This window comes from Gouania willdenowi, chromosome 9 (genome assembly GCF_900634775.1).
Source record: "Gouania willdenowi chromosome 9, fGouWil2.1, whole genome shotgun sequence".
Classification (NCBI taxonomy): domain Eukaryota; kingdom Metazoa; phylum Chordata; class Actinopteri; order Blenniiformes; family Gobiesocidae; genus Gouania; species Gouania willdenowi.
This window is the reverse complement of record NC_041052.1, coordinates 2,088,277-2,112,971: the sequence shown is the minus strand read 5'-3', so window position 1 is coordinate 2,112,971 and position 24,695 is coordinate 2,088,277. Positions and strand designations below refer to the sequence as shown.

The following is a 24,695-nucleotide window of genomic DNA, read 5'->3' as shown; positions in this document are numbered from 1 at the left end:
CGGATGGTCTAAAGGGCCGGACTTGGCCCCCAGCCCTTGAGTTTGACACATTTGATTTAGAGCAACCAAATGCAGCACAATTTGTCATTTTGACTGAAAAAGCTGCTGAATGATCTAAAAAACACCAAATTATCTTAAAAAAAAAAACAACTACTAAATGACCTAAAAAGCTGCTAAATTATGTAAAAATCTACTAATGAAAACAATGGGATGTTTACAGGCAGTGGGGCCGTGTGACATCATCAATCACATGATTTCAAAATGGAGGAACACAGGCTGTAAAGTGGTCCCATTTTTCCAAGTTAATAAAATGAATCTGGTGCATAATAATGTGTTTATTAGACATAGATCTACTAATAAGTACATTTTAAATGTTTTATGCTACATTTATATAAACAGTGGAGGATCATTTTAAAGCTTCTGGAGATGATGATAGACATGGTGTAGGCCTCACAGATTATCAATCAATAACAGATGATTTGTTGTGTCTGTGTGCTAGTGACCAGCAGGGGGGCTGATGTTGATTTCCTGGTGCTCTACATGTGGTTCAGGGTCTGTTTGTGGGTCCTTACCTTGCTAAAGAGCAGGTTGAGCTGCTTCCCAGAGCCATGGTATCCTCCCTGTGACAGGAAGAGCTTCACCTGCTCCTGGACCTGCTCCTCGTCCAGGTGCCAGCAGTTTTCATCGTCCACGCTGGCCCCTGCTGTGGGGTCGGGGGCCCCTACAGACACATGACATTCAGTTACACGTGCACACATTTATTTACAGTTAGACAAATTATTTTAAAACACTTTACAGAACGGCACACCAGACTTGGGCAACTGGGGGCCCGGGGCCACAAGTGGCACTCGGTCTGCTTTTGTACGCCCCACCCCAAGGTAAATGCAAAAAATCACTTTAAAACACACTAAATTACAAAAAAATATACAAAATGGAAATGTTAATAATACAAAGAAATGAGAAAAAAATACACAAAATGAGAGAAAAATATACAAAATGACAATAAAAAAACGACAGCAAAAAGACAGTACAACAACATAAATGAACAAAATTACTCAAAAAACAAGCAAGACGACTACAAAATTACACAAAATGACAGAAAAATATACAAAACGACAATAAAAATACACAATAATGACTCCAAAAACATAATAGAGCAACAGAAATGCACTAAATTACGGTACTTACAAAAGACAAAAAATACACAAAATGACACACTAAAATGATACTAAATGATAATACATAAAAATGACTCCAAAAAGCAAATATAACAACAAAAATTTAAAAAACTAGTACAGTGCCTGTCGGAAGTATGTATTCATATAGTGGGAGGAGCTTGAAGGTTGTATGTACAAAGAGGTGTTCATACTCTATTCATACTCTAGTATTATAAAGGGGTTTATTTGCGGGTGCAAATATTTTTGTGTATTATTTCTGATTTTGTGTTTGTTTTTTGTTGTTTTGTGCATTTTTTAAGTTATTTTGTGTGTGTTCTTTTAAAGTCAAGTGCATTGTGTTTTTTGTTGTTGTGGTTTGGTATATTACCTCAAATTTTGTGTGTGTTTTGTGTATTTCTTGAGTGATTTTGTGCATTTCTGTTTGTCACTTGGTATATTATTTCTACTTTTGTGTGTGCTTGTTGTTTTGCGTTTTTATTGTCATTTTGTGTGAGTTTTTGTTGTTTGGTATATTATTTCTCATTTCCTGTGTGTGTAGTGATTTGGTGCATCTATGTTCACGTTGTGTGTTTTTTGTTGTGGTTTTGTATATTATTTCAAATTTTGTGTGCAGTTTGTTGTTGTTTCATGTTTTTTGAGTCATTGTATGCGTGTTTGGTGTAGTTGCAGAAAAAGGGTGAAAATGTGCAAAAATGGGCTCAAATTGTGAAAAACGATATTCCAAGTTTCTTGAAGGCTTCTGGGGACCCCCAACTCAAGGTTGAGAACCCATTAAAGAGCAACATAGAAAAGCTCTCATCTGTTCATCTCTGAGCTAATGATCAGGTCTATACTGTTGATTGGAAACTCACTGTCTCTTGTTTTCTGTGTGGATCTCATTAATGAGAAGTATTGATCGAGCCACACTTTGCCTTCATTGATCAGTCGATATGTATCTGCACATGGAGGCAGGAAGCAGCACGTAGGACACACACGTTCACAAATACAGCCCTGTGTGATGTGAAACACACACACGCACACACCAGGGTTGGGGTCAATTATAATTGTAATTGCGTAATTGATAATTAATTACAATGATGGCTTGATCGGTTTTATACTTCCGTCAGAATTTTTGGCGCATTTCCACTCCTTCAGTGTTTTACCGATTTAGACAATTAAAATATCAAAACATGTAAAATATTCAGCACAGAGCTGCTTGTACTTTTGTGATTTGTAAATTATATAAATTTTTTAATACATTTTTTCTGTTGAAAAATTACGCGATTGAGAATTTCAGCGTTGAGGCATTCTTCAACGGATTTCAATCATTCAACTTTTAAAATATTCAGCTGTCTGATGGCTAATGCTAGGCTAATGCTAATACTAGGCCAATTCTAGCTAATGCCAATGTTACGTTAATGCTAGGCTAATGCTAGTGTTAGGTTAATGCTATTGTTAGGTTAATGCTAGGCTAATGCTATTGTTAGTTAATGCTGGGTTAATGCTAATGTTAATTAATGCTGGGTTAATGCTAATGTTAATTAATGCTGGGTTAATGCTAATGTTAGGTTAATGTTAATGCTACTTTATTGTCAGGCTAATGCTAATGTTAGCTAATGCTATGCTATTGCTAGTTAATGCTAATACTAGATTAATGTTAGATTAATGCTAACTAATGTTAATGCTAGGTTAATTTTAATGCTAGGCTAATGTTAATGCTAGGCTAATGTTAACGCTAGGCTAAAGCTAGGTTAATGCAAGGCTAATGGTAATGTTAGCTAATACTAGTTTTTGCTAATGCTAGGCTCATACAAGTTAATGCTAATGCTAGATTAATATTAGGTTAATGCTAATGTTAGCTAATGCTAATGATATTGCTATGCTAATATTATTGCTATGCTAATGTTAAAGTAATACTAATGCTAGGCTAGCGCTAATGCAGTGTTCAATGACGCTGGGCCAGCACCTGCATCCTCACCTACATTTTCTTCAGGAAATGCAATCGTTCTAGTTGTAATTAACTTTCTGAGGATAAAAAATATTGAAATTTAGCAGTAATCTGAAAAAAATGCTGGTCACTGTAATCATATATGAATTGTAATTGAACATGGGTATTTAAAACAGTAATTGACCCCAACCCTGACACACACACACACACACTGGAGCGTGTCCTCACCGTGGACCTGGTTGATCTCGGAGTTCTGTGACAGGATCTCGTCGGCTAGCTTCTGCGCGGTGGGTAGCACCTCCGTGTGATGAACCGAGATCAGATACTGGACAAACTTCTGTAACTGGTCCCGGCTCATCTGGAATAGAGTCTCTGAGATGGGCAGGTGCAGTTTGACCTGCTCTGGCTTCCGTACTCTGTAAAGTGACAGTGCCACCACGTGTGCACAGTAGAAGATGTCCTTGTTGCCGCACGTGCACGTCACGGCGGTGATTTTGCAGCGGTCGAAGCTAACGCTAACGCTACACACCAGCTCTGGGGTGGAGGGCGTGGCCGGGTCGGTCACCGTGCCGCTCAGGTGGAAACCTAGAAGAAAAGAATAAATATTCTTAGATTGTTTCGCATTAATACGATTGATTGAAGTGAACTCATGGGAAAAACATTTCAGGTACGGAAAGCTTTTAAACCAATCAGAGAGCTGGATTTGATTCTAATCTCTCCTACTACATTTACAGTAAATCTACTAGTACCACTAGTGAATACTTTGTTTTTAGTCCACTAGTACTAGTAAAGCCAGTGTATGGAAAGCTGTTTATAGTATACATTTAGTATCAGTTATTTCAGCCATAGTTCATTTCTGGGTCGTTCCATGTCATTCCAACAAGCTTTCAGGACATCCCATGCCTTTTTGTCTAAAAACAATCTGAATTTTTTACCAATTTAGTGAGGGGGGGGAGTGTATGTGTCCTTGTTTTTCATCCAATTTTATCTTCCAATATGCCAGGAACTCCATCACATAGAAAGGTAAATATGGTATAGTAATAAGCTCCACCTACTCTCTCAGAATATATAAACAGATCTGCTATACATCATATCTGGTGGACATGTCAGCTCCTCTAAATAGTCACAAAGTCAGTGTGTGTTTGGGTCTGGAACATGTTTGGTCCTTCAGTAAACTACTTAGCATATGTCTCAGCTCTCTGTAATGTGATCAACTTAGAGCTATGAACATAGACTGTTCACATCACTAATGATTAGTCACAGATATGGATTGGTTCATGGGTGAACCCATAACTGCATGTGGGAATGTAAGAAAAAATCTGATTCTCTAACAGTTTTCCATATTGCTAATCAGTACAGTTTGGAAGCAGCAACTATAATCTCTTCTTTAAATCTAATAAATAAAAATCTCTTTATCGACTCAGGAACGTGTCCTTTGGTAAATGACATTACTGACTGAATAACCTGAACAAGATTGAAGGCCACAGGGATTGAGTTATAGTAAACAGACTAGGGAGGTGTACAGTCACCTGTCAGAGACCTTGTGTTCTACCATCACAAGATATGATAATGAGCTAGAGTCGATGAGCTGTGGACGGACATTAGAACGCAGTGAAGTGGAACTGAGAAAGTGCTGAGTGTGCAGATCTGAGGATTATTATTATGCAGCCAGTTGTTAGAATGTAATATCCTAGCTTAGCTTAGCCTGTGTGTGTCATTATGGCAGAATGAATATGAATGAGCTAGGTGGGCCCCCAGAAAGAGCCTTAAAAACACACGCCTGTGAACATAATAAAGTAGACGTGTGTGTGTGTGTGAACCCAAGCTCAGCGTGAGTCCATGCATTTATTAATAAAGGGCGTGGCCAGCAGAACTACAGAGTAGCTTATGAATGCATTTATAAATGCTCCAGAGAGATGTTTGAGATTCATGTAAAAACCCAGCGAGGACATACTTATCTTTAATATGTTTATCAAAGAGTCTACCACACACACACACGCACACACACGTGTTAACGCTCCATTATCAAAGAGTTTTCTGAAGCCTCTGAATTAGTTGGAAAAAAGGGGGCGGGGCAGGAGTTAAATATTTCATAGAATGTCGATGGAAATGGGCTGAGCTTTTTACACAGCAGACGTCAAAGGAGATTTTATTGCACGGTGTAGGAAATATAGGACATGGAAACACTCAACATAACATTTAGCGGGAATTAAACAAATGCAAATCTCCACCAAGCGACAAATCTTCATAATTATTCACACTAGTACAGTATATCCTCATTAGCAACCATACAGTAGGGCTGTGCATTGCCATGAATCTGACAATACAATATCTCCCAATACGCGATAACAATAATTACACATTTCAACTTTACAAGTAAAAAATTGTATGAAATAGAATTGATTTAAATTTTTTCTAAACTTGCGAGAACAAGTAAATGGTAACCAACTGTAATCCAAGAGTAAAAACTCATATTTGTGCTGTTCAAACGGTCTTTAAAGGTGCGTTCACACCAGACACGACTTCAGCGTCTACAGTTGCTTAAATCGCCCATGATGAGTCGCTTGAATAAAGTTGCGCTTTTTGCTAGCTTCATCAGTGACCAGTGACGTGACGACCGGGGGAAGTGATGTGGGGAGAAACTCGTTGCAGATTGAATATCGTCACAGTGCTGCTTGAAGTGGCTTGAAAAGATCAAAATTGAGCGACTTCCAGTGACTCAGATCGTGTGATTGAGACCAAACGGACTCATGACTCATCAAAACCTCCGTCATATGAAACGCCGTCAAATGACGCAGCCTTAGGCTTCAAAATAAAAGTCGACAGACTCAACCTCAATTCGTAAAACACGACATTGGTTTTTTATTTTGAAGGAACCGGAAGTACACATGAAGAAGTAAATTGAAAAGCCGTTCTTTGGTTTGACGTAGGTTTTGTATGAGTCAGTTTGGTCTGATAAATGAGGCTTAAAGGGAGGATGCTTCATTTACATTAACTTTCAATGTAATCTAGTCGCCAGAGTCGCTGAAGTCGCATTTGATGTGAACGCACGTTAGCAGTCCAAATAGAGGTTGCATAATGGAAAAAGAATCAGATTTGCCTGCTTAACGTAGCCTTAGACACATGCATCTTTAAGCACAAACGCACGTTTTCTTTACGCAGACTACTTACTGAGATTTCCAAACCCCAAGTACACAAATCTAAATTTTAACAAAAGGCAAACGCTGATTTCATTTGCATCATTTTGTTTTAATTGATAAACTTGCTCTTTTTCTCTTCCAGGCTCTTTTCATCCATTCCTTCCTCCGTCCACATTCCCACAGCTCGTTGTGTCCGGCTCTGACAGATGGATAGGTAATGAGTTTCTCCTTTCCCCGTCCAATCATCTGGGCACCAAAACCTGGCCCCTGCGCCAAAAATGCCCTTTTAATTTAGCCAAGCGCTGAGTACAGGGATATGACTATTTAGACACACACACACACACACACACGCACACACACACACACACACACACACACAGAAGCACGCACGCACACACGGTTGGTTGGGTGAGTAAGAACCACTCTGTCTCATGTGCTAGCTATTAAAGCGCATGGTTTCCCCCCCTCACCCAGTCCACCCTGGTCCCCTCCCTGAGAGGTGCTCAGGGCTTCTTTCTGTGCATGTTCAAGAGGCCTGGGTTGGCTTTCAAAGTAACCATGGCGGCCATTTTTAGAACAAGGCCTCTGTGAGGTTGCCCTAGAAACCTCTTCTGACCGCCCTGGTGAAATCACACTTGGCTCAAAGCTCTTTGCACAGCACAAAAAAAAAAAGAACAAAATGTAAAAGCGAGTAGGAATGAGCGTATGTATCTACACATGCATAAATATGAACAAATCCCTCCGACACCCACGGGCCACCCACATCAAAGCATTCCTGCAAACTGGCCCTTGTTCTATCTTTTGGTTTTGAAATTGTTTGATAAAGCCAGCACAAACCACTTCTGTCTACTCAACATCATGAGGCCTCCCAAATGCCAGACTCCTGCTCTTATTTCAAGGAGGAAACGACCAGGACTAAGACCTACAAGCCCTTCAACATAGATCTACTGTGATGAAAGAATGTTGCCTTTTATACACTCCCAATAAAGCATGATTTAGTTTCCCACGTGAAGGCGCCGAGGACGCTTTGCTAGCCTCAGCACAAAAGTGGCCTGTGTACCAAAAATCCCTGGCCTAAATTAGATTGAGGGATGTACATATATTTCCACAATCGAGTTAAGATTCCAAGTCAATGGGGACAATTCCAACCGTGCAGTGGGAAAGGTCATTAAGTTTATTGGTTCATGAGTGACTGTCGTCTAAATCTAATACGACACCTACAGTTCAGACGACACGGCATCTGCAACACTTGTGAGTCACCTTGTGTAGAGGTGATTGTGTAGAGATGGTTGTGTAGAGGTGAATGTGTAGAGATGGTTGTGTAGAGGTGATTGTGTAGAGGTGATTGTGTAGAGGTGATTGTGTAGAGATGGTTGTGTAGAGGTGATTGTGTAGAGGTGATTGTGTAGAGGTGATTGCGTAAAGATGGTTGTGTAGAGATGGTTGTGTAGAGGTGATTGTGTAGCGATGGTTGTGTAGAGGTGGTTGTGTAGAAGTGGTTGTGTTTGAGTGAGAAATTGAACCAAACGTTGAAAAAACGTTTGCATAGGAGAGAAAAAAAAAAAACTTGAAATGGGTAGAAAGCAAGTCAATAAAAGTAAAAAGAAGAACATGTAAGGGACTTCCATTTCAGGATTTACTCATTTCCACATCACATTACATTTTTTCGTTTTATTATCTTTACTGGATATTAAAAGTCCTGAAATTAGTGATGCAATTCCAGAAAATGCATTTTTTGGCCATTCTTTTTAACCGAAACAAGACGACAAAACAGGACGTTGTGATGACACGAGGAAACACCACGGTCAGAACACGCTTGTCTGGAAACCGGCCAACTTGTCCATAAATGCAATGGTACTAATAATTTGCATAATAATTGATTTCGGTGTTTCGGTTTTCGGCCTTTGTTTTATCATTTTAAGTTTTTGGTTTCAGCCAAGAATTTCGGTGCATCCCTAACTGTAAACGTACCAAACTTGCTAAATAGGGTTAATGATGTTAGGCATTTTACATGTTATATGCTTCTGATGATTTACAAAAAAAACACAGGATAGTGACGCTTAAATCACACAAGATTATGTCGTTGAGTGATTGTTAGCCACAATGCTAACCCTCAGCCACAAATGTGTGATATGGTCCCTAAACATCATTTGTGACACCTTTCATTACCATCAACTGGCAAGTTTTGTACAAAATTCCGTGATTCCATGTGATTATAGATGTTTCTGTTGTGACGTGTCACCAGGTAAACTAAACACCAGTTCAGTTAATACACCATCAGCTAAACCTGTCTTTGTACTTTTCACATTTGAATGCAGTCATAATATACTGAACCAACACACTTCAGATGAAGCTCTGCAATGATTCTCAGTCACAAGATAACATGATGACTAAATAGAATTTGAACAGGAATATTGGCAGAATTGGACATATTTGTCCATTTGTCAAACTTTCTAGACATTCAATCACTCGTTTTCTGGTAAAAAATGGTATGTAAATGTAAGATATTGGCCCAAAACCTGCATGTGAGGCATTTTTAGTCATGTTGGGATCAGATTTTAAATGAAAAGAAAAGAAACAGGTCAGATTGCTTTTTCCATTTTAGAATGTTTGAATAATTTTAGGTTTTTTCTGTCCATTCTCAGTGCAGATGGAAAATCGATAGAGTTAAAATTTTCTAACTTGCAACCATTTCATTCGTTCCTACACGTTGATCAAATTATTATTACCCACCAAAGTCTGACTCAAACTGATCCTGAGGAGCTAGAAGTTCATACTTCACTTTGGATCATGCTCAGTGTTGACCAAAGATATCCAGCCAAATCCTCGCAGAGAAAAGACTCTCAGGCTGGAATTTAATCTGTTTGGTTAGATTGAACTCAGAGGCCCCATGAAAAAAAGATCTGAACCACAACTGGACAAAAAAAAAAGAGCCAGGCATCAGCGTGGGTCGAGGAAAGGTCGAGAACCATCGAGCAACCGATACACATTTATTGTTCCGTCCCACCCATAGAGAACGGGCGGGTCCTACATCGCGGCTCCTTGAACTCGTCCAATTATTGAAGCTACAGACAAACATGGGAGCTTTTAGCTCTGGATGAGTAACAAAGACTGTAGGTGTGTGTGTGTGTGTGTGTGTGGTCCTATAAGAAAGAAGCCATACTGAGACTATAAACACAGATCAGTGCAGTTCTGCAGGAGGCCTCGCTTCAGGCGTGTGTGTGTGTGTGCACGTGTGTGTTCTAGGTGGGGGACAGGCTGGAATAACACAACTGAGCTCACCAGGTGGCCGTTATAAACTCACTGATCAAAACGTTGTTTAATCCTGACCCTGCTCCACATTAAGGTTTCTATATGTTCACTGAATTTCAATGGTTTCACCTCCAATAGTGGAGAGTTAAAGCGTTAATTAGGGTGCATGTATGTGCACAAGGATGTGGTTTAGTTCAAAAACAGTATTTAGCATATACTGTATGTATAAAAGCTTTTTGTTTGTTCAACATAAGTAAGCAAAGTGATCATTCATAATTAAAGACATGTTGCTATAAATGTAGCCAAAGGATTAGTCAAATATCTCACAAAATCTTGCATGAGTTCAGCGCATCCCATTCTAGAAATCATCTGAAGCATTAACAGTAAATATAAAGTAATAACAGTAGTTGACTAAGACTTCAGAACGTTTGAAGCATGTAAAGTAATTTAATCAGGAAAAGAAGATGAAACAGAAGGAAAACATGCGTAAACTAAGACGGTAATAAGTGAACTCTGAAACAGAATTGAGGAAATTCAGTAAGTATTGTGTAAATAAAGAATTTCTGTAGATCTAGCTGTATCTGCATCTGTATATTGCATTCTAAATATAAAAATGTGACATTGACATCAGACAGTTGTGCAAATTTACAGAAGTAACAGCAGGAGTGTATTTGAAAAAGGAAGTTATACAAACAGCAATAATATTACTTCAGGACAACAAGCTTTGTGCTCAATTTTTCAAAGTTTCAGATAATTTACTGCACGTGTCAAACTCAAGACTCGGGGGCCAAATCTGGCCCTTTACAATATCCAATCTGGCCCACAGGAGAAAGTAGAATTGTGAAAACATTATTTCTTGTGTAAATTACCAAATAATTCAGTTGTAGATATCTAAAGTTCACAATTTTAGTGAAACTCCACAATATTTTGAGAAGCTTGCAATTTCCCCTACGCTTGTTTCACTGGAATGCTGTCATTTAATTGTAAATTGTGGAAAGAACTACCGGTAACTGTTTCCGTGAATCTACAAAATTCCTCTAAATAACACAAAAGTTGGTTACAAAATCAAGAAGTTGTGGAGTGAACATCCTACAGGGACTGATATTGAAAGCAAGGGCACAATGATCTTAAAATAGCTCCGCCCCCCACCCCCTCACCTAAAATCTGCAGCAAGTTTGAGATTAAACTGGTCCGAATTTGGCCCGTGAACCAAAAATAAGTTTGAAATTGACACCCCTGGTTTACAGGGATTTTGACAGGTTATAAAACACTCTGGAAATCAGCTTTTTCTGTTAAAATAAAATTCACAGAACTTACTTTCTGATCAATCAATGCTTGTCCCTTTGCTATTATAGAGGCTTTTTGTTAGTTAATTACATTTGTAGCGAATGTAACTCATTGGATCATTATTCTAATGATGAAGTCAGGTTAAATTAGCAGTACTTTTAATTATAAAATAAGTGACCCCATTCATTTTAGTAGCACCTCATCTACACTGCTTTAAAAAAGCCAGGCTACATCCACCATGCTAAAAGCTTAAACTCTTCTAAATGTACCGTAGGAGTAATACTATAGTGACAGCTGTGGGTGAACTAGATCCACATATTTCAGTCACTGGGGGAGTAGCTAGCAGCATGCTAATCCTGTATTCTGTATCCTGTACATTAACTATACATTATCCCAACCCTTGTGCAGGGTTCATTAGTGTGAATGAAATTACAGTGAGCTAAGGATGAATGTAGGTAATTAGCAAAGGTCTGTCCCCACAGAGCCACCAGAGCTACAGATGGAGGTAATGGGATCCATTCAAAGGCCATTGTCTGCTACTCCAGCAGTTCACCATCGTTCTAATGACAAACTGATACAGTAGAGAATAGATATTATAGGGCTGTTGTTCCTCCAGGAGAGTCTGGGTCGAAACAAGGCAAATCAGGTAGGTTTTAAACTACAAAAAACTGTGAGGAAAACTCGACGTTAAAGGGTACCTGTAGTGGAAATGTATACAACAAAAAATTGTGTATGTATTACCAATAAACAAAATACTGTATGTGCAACTTTTTATAAAAACATATTAAAAAGGTTTGGTCAGCATGCAGAATTAGCCTAACGAACAGAGCTGTTGTTAGCAGCAGAAACGAGCCATGGCTGAGTAGTTAGGTGTTGGAAGTGCACAAATACGGTGATGAAAGCTGCGTGAAATGATATCTGTTCATTGATTGGATGATGCTCCACAACCTCTGAGGATCAGCACCTTTGGAGCATCCAATTCGGCCCGTTGGAGAAAGTAAAAATCAAAGAAAACATGAATCATTGTGTAAATAAAACTCAATAATATTTACAGGGGCTCACAGTTTTACAAAATCCTTAAATTTTCTTTAAATTATGACATCATATTTCCTTTAATTGAATAAAAATTATTCAAAAAATCTAGGAAGTTTCATGTGAAGACCCTGTTGGGACTGATATCTGTCACTTATTGCTTGGATATGTTCGGTTACTGTATTATGTAACGTAAAAGTGCAAACAAGAGAACAATAATGTTGACTATTTGTTTTCTCACATTAAATATGTGGCTCACTTGAGATCAAACTGAGCCGTATTTGACCCCTGAACTAAAATGAGTTGGACACCAATGTGCTAAGCTAACACCGTCCTTTTGCATCAATCAAAATTGCATCTTAAAAGTCACATCAGCGAAAAATATGAAGAACTGTGTCATGGCCAGGCTTTCTTAGTCCTGAGCCATTTCATTTTATTTTGAAAGTCACGCAACACACATGCATTATTTTGCACACTTGACAAGCCCCGCCCTTTGCAACATACCCATGATGCCTTCATGCATGCACACAGTGACTCCCTGCAGTCAAACCCACCCTGCTCATAAACAACAGCCCCTCCCTCCCATGGCTCTTCCCTCCTCTATGACTCCTCCCCCTGTTCAACCCTCTTAAAACATAAACACACACACACACACACAGCTGCCTAGCCCTAAGCTGACCCACTGTGTGTGTACTGACGTCACACACTAGACAAGGGGAGGCATCATTCCAGACACATACCCACACACTCGCACAGGCCCCATCCGCAGGGGAAGCTGCATTCCAGCACAGACGCACACACACACATCACCACGCCTGGCGGTGGATAGGGGAGCGCTCAGCTGTAGCAGAGGGGGGGGGGTTCAGCAGAGGGGGGGGGGAGGGATGGCTGTGGGCCAGAGTTCCTCTGAGCTCAGCACTTCCCCTTTCAGTTCCAGCCGCCACTTTTATAACGCAACCACCACCAAGCTGCTGGAGCTCACGTTTAACCCCTTACACTACCCGAGTCATCGAGGTCACTCTTTCTAAACTAGTGGTTCTCAACCCTTTCACCAGCCCACAACCCCCAAACGAAAGGTCCCAGAGAGCGGGGATCCCCACTGTAGCTGAAGGTGGTTGAACACAGACATGAACATTGAAGAACAGTCATGTGGAGAATAAGGGGGAATAAAGGAGAGAGATTTTTGGGGTCCATCCATAAAGTCGACATTTATTTATTCATCTGAATAATATCCACTGTTCAAAAATCTAATCAAATGGTTAAAAGTGACCAAAAACGGTGGAATAGGTGGTGAAATGGGATTTTAAAAACCACAGAAATAGATTAAAAGTTGCAAACTGTGTCATAGAATGTAAAAAATGTAGAGAAATTTTGTTTAAACTGGCAAAATATGGGCATTAAAAATTGTGAATGTGGTTAAATTGGCAAAAAATAAACAATGTGGTGCAAATGGGTTAAGAGTGACAATAATGGGTCACCATATGACATTAGGTGGAACAAGTGGTAGAAAGGGTTTATAAGTGCTGAAAAGGTCTTGAAAGGGGAAAAATGTGTAGTAAAGGTTTTGAAATGTGATGGAGAAGTGTCAGAAATGGGAGTAATGTAGCAAAAATGCATTAAAAGGTGAAAAAATATGGCAAGAAAAAGTGATGAAAATAGGTTGAAATATGGACAGTCTGATATAGTTGCAGAAAAAGGGTAAAAATCCTCAAAAAAAATGGGCTCAAATTGTTAAAAACAATATTCTTAGTGTCTTGAAGGCATCTGGCAATCCTGACCCCAAGGATGAGTTCTAAACAACATTTGCCAGGTTCATACGTTCCCATTGAATTTCTCCTTAAACCTGACATTAATGAAGGATAATAAAGACACAAACACAGCCACAGAGTAACACAGCCTCTGAAATCTGTATTTTTATGGTTCCCTGTATGATAGTGACGAGCACTGCCAACAAAATCCTTCTTTGAACACAAAATAATTACAACTGCTAAAGCACACACCAGTGATTCACCAATAATCAAACAATTACATCGACTGGAGAGAAAAACACACGCAGCCAACATTGCAAGCACAGATTTTCTTGGATTATAAATCAACAAGGAGATAATTACAAAGTGGTATGTGTGCGGTTGGTGTGTACTAAACCCATTTCACAATGTGTTGACCATCTGGGAACATATTTAGGCCAAAGTATGCAACCCACAAACATAGATGTGAGGTATCAGATGTGCGGCCCCTCCCTGAGAGGAGCTGTGGAGCTAACGCTAACCGCTGCAGACGCCGGGGCGAGTAGAACAGGGAGTAGTGGAGCTGGGTGGGAACGCAAAGGGAGGAGGCTTCCCCACATCTAATGTGACTAGACACGTGTCATCATCCATCTCTAAGGGTGACGCTGAGCCCGTGTCACAGTTATCGTCTCGTCAAAATGTGAATGCGTATTCAAAAAGCACATGAACACAAAGGAAAGTAGGGTGCACACGTAAATATTGAACAAGCCCCTCCCCCACACGTTTCAGAGCAGATTATCAGGACAAATTCACTTTGAACAAACCTCAGAACACAGGATCATCTTATAAGACTGGGGTTCTCAAAAAGAAAGTCGACTTCTCATTTATTTGCGAGTCAAATATTACGACGGTTGGTGGTCCCGAATCATTGGCACAATCCAATATATAAATGGGGCCCATTACCCCATATGGGGCGCCAGGGGGTTCCCTGGCGTTTTCTCAATTATTTGTGAATCAAATATTGTTACAGTTGGTGGTACTGAATCATTGACACACACCAATATATGAATGGGGCCCATTACTCCGTATGTGCCACGGGGGCGCCGTTCTTCAAATGACTAATGCTCGTTGAATCGGGCTGTAATTTTACATGGATATTCTATGAGCGGATGTCAAGAGCCTCTCTGAAACATTTTTTAAAGGAGGGCACGAGGGTCCGGGGCCCACCCTCTTTTCCGGTAATTTCTAAATGTATCGGAACATAGTCGTGTGATATATCATTTCAAAGGCACAATTTCAACGTTGCACAATTTAATTTGGTTTACTCTGTGGAACAAAGTAATTTGACTGAATTCTCGGGAACGTGGTACGTGCTATTTGGCATGGAGACGTTCCGTGGGCCCGGCCGTAGTTTATCAGAACTGGTTCTGTAACTACACTGAACTAGCCACATTTTATTTTAACCTATTTTCATCACTTTTTCTTGCCATATTTTTGCTACTTTTTTGCTCATTTTTTGCCAATTTAAGCACATTCACGATTTGTCATGCTCATTATTTGCCAGTTTAAACTAAATGTTCCAATATTGACACTTTGAACCTTTTTTACCACTTTTTCTGTCCATTTTTATCCACTCTAATTGGCTACTTTTAACCAATTTCTGTGATTTTTAAAATCACATTTCACCACCTTTTCCACCATTTTTGGTCACTTTGAACCCATTTTATTTCTGATTAAAACCAGGATTTCCATCTTTAAGATGACTATAATAATAATAAACGTTCCTGGATAACAGTGAATATTATTCAAATGAATAAATAAATGTGGTTATCACAGATTCATAGAACAATGGATCATCATTTATGATGACTTTATGGATGGACCCCAAAAAATCTCTCCCCTTTATTCCCCCTTATAGATGGTCCTGTCTCCACATGACTGTTCTTCAATGTTCATGTCTGTGTTCAACCACCTTCAGCTACAGTGGGGGTCCAAGCTCTCTGGAACTTTTATTTTGGCGGTCACAGCCTGAAAAGCTTGAGAACCACTTTTATAAGACAGAAGTTAATCTGGCGTTTGCCGTCCTTTGTCGGGAAGTAGGAAAATGGGGGCAAAAACTGTCTGATTCTCTATATGCGTGTACTCTGGTTGAGTCACATGATGCAATGGTTGTTACACAGAATGGAAAGAAGAACCAGACAAGCAAAGGAAGTAGGAGTGTAGCAGGCGGTTGATTCAGAGTCTGCAGAAATGGAGGTGGTCGATTCACTTGCCTGCAGGCTATTCCTGTAAATATTGACATTGATGTTAGACTTATTCTCTTAAGGATAAACTATGAACCGGGGGGGTGCGTATACATATATACACTCTGTGCAAATTGTAAACACTCTCTCAGAGCGTTGAGCTCTAACGATGAGAGACTTTCACTGTGACGAGACTCAAACACGAGTGAAAGTGAGACTCTCTCTCTCTCTCTGTATCTCCGTTCCTTTGGATGGTCAAGTTTTCCACTCCCAGGCTCGGAGCAGCCAGTTAATATCCAACCTTCAGAGAGGGCCTGATTTCCTTGAAACAGCTCTAGTTTCATGTAAATAGCTTCCTTTCATGGCTTCATTGAGATAAATTGCACCCTGCTGGACAAGAAGAAGACAATATTCACTCTGGGGCATCTTTTGTTGATTTCTACATGTGTTGTCATGACAACGCACCACGGCCTTCCTGGTTTCAGCTTTTGTGTGTGTGTGTGTGTGTGTGTGTGTGTATTGTCCTTGTCTCGTGTTTTTAGGGAGAACAAGACACAAGGGCAAACCTGGTATAGACGGTTGTAGAAAGAAATATATGCAGCGAGGAAAATCTTTCACTTGTAACCAATACCGTCAGAATTTTTAAACCACAAGTGTCAAACTCAAGGCCCGGGGGCCAAATCCAGCCTTTTAGAGGATCCAATTAGGCCTGCAGGAGAAAATGACAAAGAAAACATGAATTATTGTGTAAATTACCAAATAATCCAGTTGTAGATATCTCAAATTCACCAATTTAATGAAACTTCACAATATTTTTAGGGGCTTACATTTTTCTTTTGTTTGCATCACATGACTGCAGTCATTATTAATTGCAAATTGTGGAAATAACTTTCAATTTTGCCACAATTCTGGCAATTTGTCACAAACAATTCCACAAATGTATTAAAGTTATCGATATTTCGTATGAGAATTTACATTTCCATCTCTCTCCCCAGCTGTTTATGATGAAAAATTGCATGTAAATGCATGATACTGTCCCAAAACATGCATGTGAGGGTAAATTCCTTGACTTTGTCTGAAAAAACCCAGAAAACACTATTGCCATTTCCTATTCAGATAGTGAATTCTGTATTTTCCATCTGTTTTCCACGATCGTAGGCTCTATCTAAGTTGTAGATGTATCCAAAGCTTTTTCTTTCCTCCAGACATCTTTGTTTATTTGAAAATACACACCAACAGTGTCCTGACCTTTGACCTACACAGATCCTGGTTAGTCTCTCCATCAATTACCAGGTCCAGGAGTGAAGCTGTGAAGAGCAAAGTTTCCCACAAACCTATCTTAACACTAACGAGGGAAAAAGTATTTCAAACAATAGTCTTTTCTTAAGACACTAGAGACGGCCACATGTGACCAGGTAAGTGGGAATTATTCAGTTTGAGAAATGCACTCATGCTTAAAGTGATGTTTAGGTACATTTTCTAAGCCTTGTTCCTATGGGATGATTTCACCTAAGGAAAACAACTGTTCGTTCATTTTAAAGCAACTTTGTGCTACTTGATCAACTCAGGATATGCATGGAAAACAAAGGAATTGTCCAGCTTCTTTATGCGATTATGCCGATTATGTCACATTGCAGCCATATCACCTCCGAGAAGACACAAAAGCCACCTGCTTTCTTCTTCTTTTAGGGTCCTAATTACGACCCTTTAGCGTGTCGGACTAGTTGTGCGTAGGAGATTGGATGGGTAAGTGAAGGGGTCCACTGAGGGGGCACTGGCCTAATGCCACTGCAACCCTTAAGGGCTTTTTAGGGTGTGCATATTAATCAAATGAGTAGAAAAGAATATGTGTCTGTGTGAGAAAATCCCCTCCTGTGGGCAAGCATTCACCCATGAATTAGGTCAGTGAAATTTGCCCAAATTAGGTCAGTGGCAGTCAATGGTTGCCATCCTGGACAAGTGAAGACGGAATAAAAAAGGTATGGTGAAGGAAGCAGGACCTAGCATCCTACTTCGTCCTGGCAAACACACCTCATTAGATGCTCTAGTATTTACGACACACACACACACACACACACAGATATATACACACAAACACACAGTGAGAAATCAAAGCAGACAAGTTAATTGCATCGTGGTCTATTCACACCAAAAAGGTTGTTTTGATTGAAAATGTTTCTGATAAGCGCTCTGATTTGGATACAATGCCTAAGTCTGCAGTAAGATCTCAATCCTGGTCCTCAAAGTCTCCTTTAGCTTTTTAGGGTGCGGTCACACATTGTTAAAATGCTCTAGGATTCCTTTGCCAGCCACGTTTGGCGCTGTGTTAACACATAAACAAAGTCTAGACCAGTGGTTCCCAAACGTTCCACATTCATTTAACCTGAAAGCCATGTACCCCTAGTCCTGAACACTTAAAAACTTAATAATGTATAATAATGTCATATATATTGTAGAGATAGTGTGAAATTTGTCTCTGAATTTTACCTATCCTGTTGAGGAATAATATATAATAAAAAATAATAATAATCTGTAAGAACATGAAAAAATGTCTTATTCAGATTTACCACTTGTTCGCTTTATTTAATTAATTAGTCAACTGGCATTCAAATGGATTGTGCATGCTAAAATAAACAGCAACTTTTTGCAACATTTGGCAACAAACCACGTTGTACAGCAGTAGGATTTTATTAACATTTAGATTTAATTTTTTTGATTTAATATTTATCATTTTACATTGAACAAAAAAAACATCACATATTTCACAAATATTGATGTAAATCTGGTCAAAACATACTTTTAAAAAGTTGCTGTTTATTTTAACATGCGTAACTTTACAATCAGCGCCACATACAGCAACAGTGATAAACCAATCTCTTTTTATTTGTAAAAAGAAGTGTACCAAACATTAGTTGATTGAACATATATCAGTGATACAACATATTCATCACCCTCAAACATAAATAAATATATGAAAATTATATTCACGTACCCCCTGTAACAATTTGCATACCCCTGGGGGTACCCTAACGCCACTTTGGTAACCTAGGATCTAGAACAAATCAAGCAGGCAAATTCTAGACAATTAGTTTAGGCCAGAATTTGAACGTTTTCAATCAAGTCTCGAGCGATTCAGCTGCGAGCATAAACACTCTCAAACACAGGAAGTGTTGAAGATGATGCAGAGCATGTGGCATCATGGGTGGGCTGGAGAACTGGCTAGGGCACGAAACAAAATATATATTAAAAAAACAAAAGAACAACAATGTGTTGAGGTTCCATTGTTGAACAGTGTGAAGAAGTAAGCGGAAATTCTATGCGAAACAAGTTCGACCAGTAGAAGAAAGCCTAGAGAAGTATGTACTCCAGAAACTAGCTCATGCACCTGAATCAGATAATGTTTAGAGTGGATCAAAAAGTGAGCTATGAACACAAACCGAGCCAAATCAAGTCGAACAAAGTCCAAGGCTGTGTTGTAAATGTCATGCCAACGTGCTACTCATGCTAACGTACTCTTCTTGTCTTCTGTTAGTTTAATGCTTTTGTAAATAGGGCTCTTATTTTGAGGTTAACAGGAAGTTTTGTCAGTAGTAAATGGCGGACAATGTGGTGAGTTTTATGGATCAAATGAGCACACATGTTGATATTCTACTTGGTCACTTTCTCACTTCAAATGTTTTCAGAACTTTCAAAGATGAAGAATCAACAGAGATATTTAGCGTCAGTGTGCTTCAGGTTTTTAATGCTGGAGGATCCAAATGCGTCTTGGGAAACTTGGAAGTATACTTCAGCGAGAACGATCATCATCCTAATCATACTTATAGTATACAGTAGACAGTATATTAGTGATCAACCGATTCATCGGCCGGCCGATTTAACCGGCCAATTTTTGCATTGGCCAATCCACTTTATATACAAAGCGGCTGTCACAGGCTGCTCTGTGTTGCTGGAGAGAGAGGCTGCAGAGTGCAGAGCCCCTCCCCCCAAGCGCAGAGCGTGAAGGAAGCTCTTCAACCCCAACAGCAAATTTTACACTTTTAAAGCATCTTTTGACTGTTTAACTTAGCTGATGTTGTTCCGTGGTCCCGTGTTATTGTCACTGTTGTATTTAACGAGCAGCTGGCTGGAGGTTTGGCGTGTGTGTTTCTCTCTCCCTCCCTCTCACCTTCTCACTCAGTGAAACAACACAGCAATATGAGAGCGCTACGCTGAGAATAAGTTTTTAAAACTTTGAGAAGCAGTTTACTACTTGTTTGAATATCTATTCCGGTTAATGGTGATGCAATTTAGAACACAAACTTGAACAGTTTGTTGCTTAATGCGCTTCTCACATCACGTTATTTTCCTCTGCTAATTTATGTTCTGGGATTGTGTTGAAATGGACTATTATTCATGGTTTATTTTTGTGTTTAATACTATAATTATATATCTTTATACTCAATAATCCTGTTACCAAAAATATATCTTCAGTCAGGCCAACTTTTGTCAAAGCTATTTTCAGGACAAGGACGAACAGTCTACTCTATTTTGTACTTGTTCTTGCTCTACATCGCCTGTTTTTATTATTTGTTAAATATTTTTTACTTGGTGTCGTTCTACCTCACCTTTGTTCATTTCAATAAATGTTCCTTTTTTAAAAAAAACGAGACTTGTAGCATTTGTCATCATCGTGTAATTTTTATGATGTAAATTAAGGGGGCAAAAGTAGTATGGGCTCCAAATATTGGCTCGGCCCTAAAAAACCCATATCCGTCGATCCCTACCTTATATACTGATTGATTTGTAGTGAAAGCAGCCTTAAATGCTATCTTGTTTCTTTAAATTTCCAACGACCCAATAAAACTAAGTGTTTGAGTGATTTTTTTTCTGGCAAATTAAATGATAATACAAGATTTCCTAGAAATGGGCGACACACAGGGATTACCTTTAATCATGTAGCGTTAGTGAGTCACCAAGATATAACGAGACACCCAAGGACATTACTGCAAAGTTGACAACAACCTAATTTGCTTTGGAAACATACAGACGACATCAAATAATAAACACACTGACAGAAAATAAAGTAAGACTAGATAAGCCGCACAAAGAGTGTGTGCTACTGAAAGAGTGTGTGCTACTGTAAAGTTACATTTTCTACCAAGGTTTCTAAAGTCTGGCAGTCTCTGACCTAGTTCTGAAGAAAAAGTAACTGTACAACCCAAAATAGCTGTTCAGTAAACACTCAAATGTAAGGTTTCCGTCACTCGTCTTCCAACAGTTGGGTGACAGACTGAAGAAAGACCACTGTGTCGTCTGTAGGGCTGGGCAATATATCGTGATTCAAAATATATCGAGTTTTACATTTTGGCGAATGACTATATCAAGATATATATAGATTTTTTAACTTATTTTTATTTCTACAATCAGTACAAATCACATCATACAAGTATTTAATATTATTCATAAAGTACAGTCAAACAGTGTCCTTATTTACCATTTTTCCATATTTCGGAAATATATAATTTATAGCTTATTTTGTATTAAAATACTCATTTTAGGAGTCGCTGCTTTTGCTACCCCCGTACGACTAACATTTTGCTCAGAATACTAAAAACAACTATAGAGCATAATACATTTTATACACATTTTACAGAATCTAACTATGTAAATAAGTGCAATGAAACAGTATTTAGTGACTCCTGAATAGAATTATTTCTATTTTTTTTTATCATTTCAGGTCATCTCCCACCTGATGTGGGAGCAACACTCACTCTTGTATTTTCAGTTCATGATCTAATCAAGATCATTTCTATCATAACTTTGCGTGTTTTGTGTATTTTGTTGTTGTTTGTCTGTTCTTTTTATTATTCAGTATATTTTTCTCTTATTTTGTGTGTTTTTGGTGTCGTTTGGTTGGTTCTTATGTTGTTTTGTATGTTTATCTGTTATTTTTGTGAATTTCGTAGTGATCTTGTGTATCTTTCCCCCATTTAGTGTGTCGATTTGTGTGTTGCTGGTAAAAGTATTTTTCTCTCTTAGTGTGCGTGTTATTCATGTCATTTTGTGTATTTTGTCGTCGTTTCTCTATTCTTTTTATTATTCAGTAGATTTTTCTTTTATTTTGTGTGTTTTTGTTGTTGCTTTGTGAGTTGCAGGTAATATTTAGTATGATTATCATTTTTAACTAAAATAACAAAACCTCATTTTTAATTCTTTCATTTGTAATTTTCATCTCTCTCACTAGTACCCCCTGTAGTGCCGTTGCATACCCCTAGGGGTACAAATACCCCCATTTGATAAACACTGCCTAAGAAGAGAAAAAGCCTAAAGTGGCACATATTGTGCAGCTGTTTGTTAATAAATGTGTTTTTCATCAATACATTTAACTCATAATTATCTTTCTGGTCAGATTTTATTGAGATTAATACTGTATATCATAATTTTAAGAAAAAACATTGAGATATGAGTTTTGGTCTATATTGTCCAGCCCTAGTTGTGATGGCTGAATCTAGGCCTGTCCCTAATCACACTCGACACAACCTCAGAATGACAAGTGCTCAGGGACAAAAGCTTCCGTCCCTGAGCCCTGATCAAACTTGGGCCCCCGGCTTTCCCCCGAAATATGACAAGTCCTATTTCCCCTTTTTCAGTGTTTTCCCATTCTCCGGCTGCTGCCAATCATTTGTCATATGCTCTACACGCACTCTCACAACACACGCCACTGTGCACCAAAGCAACGGGTCTATCAACACAAGTTAAGGCACAAAGACAAAGAACTACACATGGACTCGGGGACTTATGGAACGCACTAAGCCAGAAACAACCAAATGTACACACTGTGAACATGGCTAGGGGTGAGGTCAGCCACAAGGAGTTACAGTGACTAATGTTACATGCCAGAGAGAGAATGAACGAAGCCTGGCTAGTTAGCATGGGTACAGGAGCCAGAGAGCTACACTGGAGCCAACGTGAAGGAGGCCTTGGTCCAGATATCCTCGCCCAGAACCAAGAATCCAACTGCGGGCCAGGCAGCAGAGAGTTTATCAAGACTGAAGCCAACGTAGAGAAGGCCTTGGTCCAGATATCCTAGGCCAGAACCAAGAACCCAACTGTGGGCCAGGTAGCAGGGAGTTTAGCAAGACTGAAGCCAACGTTGAGGAGGCCTTGATCCAGATATCCATAGCCAGAATTAAGAACCCAACTATGGGCCAGGTGGCAGAGAGTTTAACAAGAACTGCAGAGCTTTAAGAAAACTACAAAAGGGAAGATTGTAGACAAGAGAAAGAGAGAAAGAGGAATAAAAGAAAAGGGGTTTGAAGGATTTTCCACAGAATGGGATAGAAGGGATTGGTAGGAGGGTAGGAGGGGCCTACTGAGAGTTGAGCAGATCTAAAGCCAATGCTCAGAGGCAGGGGCCAGGACTGCACCGAGAGTAGAGCCAGGGCCGAGGGCCAGCAGTGGGAGGGAGGGAGGGAGGGAGAGCGTGCTGAGGTAGAGCTGGACCTGCGCCGTGGCAAGTGCTCCAGGCCCAGGCTTCAGATTAAGTCAGCTGTTCCCATGGCCAGCAGCTGGAAAGAGGTAGGAGGGGAGGAAAGGGAGGGGGAGGGGGGAGGGGGGGATGGAGCATTAGATTGGGAAACTGAAAGTGAGAAGACATCAGGAAGAATGGGAGGCTGGAAAAACAAAGACAGAAAATAGAGTGAGAAGAAGGGAAAGTAAAGAGGGCGGTGGTTATGGCAGTGGTTTGGCGCAGGAACGGTGGAAAAGCCATTAGGTTCATAAGAGACACAAAACAGCAGCAGACAGAAGGTGGTTAAGGCTCAATGCTTTCCTCTCTACACTCCTTTACTTCCATCATTCCATCCTTTTCCTTACTCTACTTCAGTAGCTGGGTTTCCATTACAGAGTTTCGCAAAATAAAAGCAATATTTCTAAATGTCGACCAAGTATAAATGCATTTTGAATGTGTTTCCATTGAAGGTTGTTTTGGAGCCTCGTAACTGGTGAAATCTCATCCCGTGAGACTTCTCTGCAGGAAGATGGATGCTCCGAATCTCCTTAGAACACTTCTTTGTTGTTTCACGTCTAATGTAACACTAATGGTGCGTTTCCATTGGCGGTATCGGCTCTACATGGCTCCCCACTTCGGACCCAATACTGTTTTTCCGGAGCGTTTCCACTGAGCACCAACCTGACACGTGAAACTGCCAGACTCCACGGACTGCACATTTTTTGCTGCCATCCTCACAAGATCGCCAACAAAAATCAACGGTGGCCAAATTCCTCTGTGTGTGAGTTGACGACGCTACGCTGTGATGATTTTCTGAACCAGTCAGAGTCTGCTTTGTGTCTACGTCACATTTTCAGACCAGAATCTCAACAAATGAGGTACTAAAAAAAATCAGCACCAGGTACAAAGAAGGAGGTACTTTTTCCCAGAGGAAACGCGCAAAAAGAAGTAAAGCCGAGTTGATACTGCCAGTGGAAACTTTCCATAAGAAACTAAGAAATGCCTGGGTTTTTGCTCCTCCGTCCACACGTACCATGCCATGTTTTCTAGGAGTGAAGTGGTCATGTGACCATGTATGTCACGTCATGTGACGTGTATTTGCGGAAGAAGTGTTCCCATTGCGCTTTAGCGACACATTTCAATATGGAAACGTCTGAAAAGTGTAAAAACTTCATCGATATTTAAGTGTTTTCTTTTTGAGAAATTCAGGTGTTTCCATTACCAGTTTTTAATGCGCTATTTACATTTCTGAGGGTAATGGAAACGCAGCTTCTCTCTGGCTCCTTCTCTCCATCAGCCCTGCTATTCATTATGCACAACCAGCCATGACCCTAAACATGAAGGGATTTTAAACAGGTTCCCCACTTTGAAAAAACAAAGTATTTTTTTGGATTTGGATTTATTTATTTATCACAAACAT

The 24,695-nt window shown here is 39.6% G+C and overlaps 1 protein-coding gene across 2 annotated transcripts in view; it reads right to left on the bottom strand.

Annotated features, from left to right (window-relative positions):
• LOC114469970 (zinc finger SWIM domain-containing protein 6) overlaps window positions 1-24,695 on the bottom strand; it is a 73,626-nt gene that overhangs the window by 26,060 nt on the left and 22,871 nt on the right. The window contains exons 2-3 of one of the 2 annotated variants that reach the window (XM_028457920.1): window positions 3,334-3,690; window positions 573-721 (exon numbers count right to left, since the gene is read on the bottom strand). In XM_028457920.1, the coding sequence (XP_028313721.1) occupies window positions 573-721; window positions 3,334-3,690 (506 nt within the window). Of the gene's footprint in view, window positions 1-572; window positions 722-2,029; window positions 2,068-3,333; window positions 3,691-24,695 lie in introns of those variants that run through there. The other variant, XM_028457923.1, reaches the window with a different exon arrangement.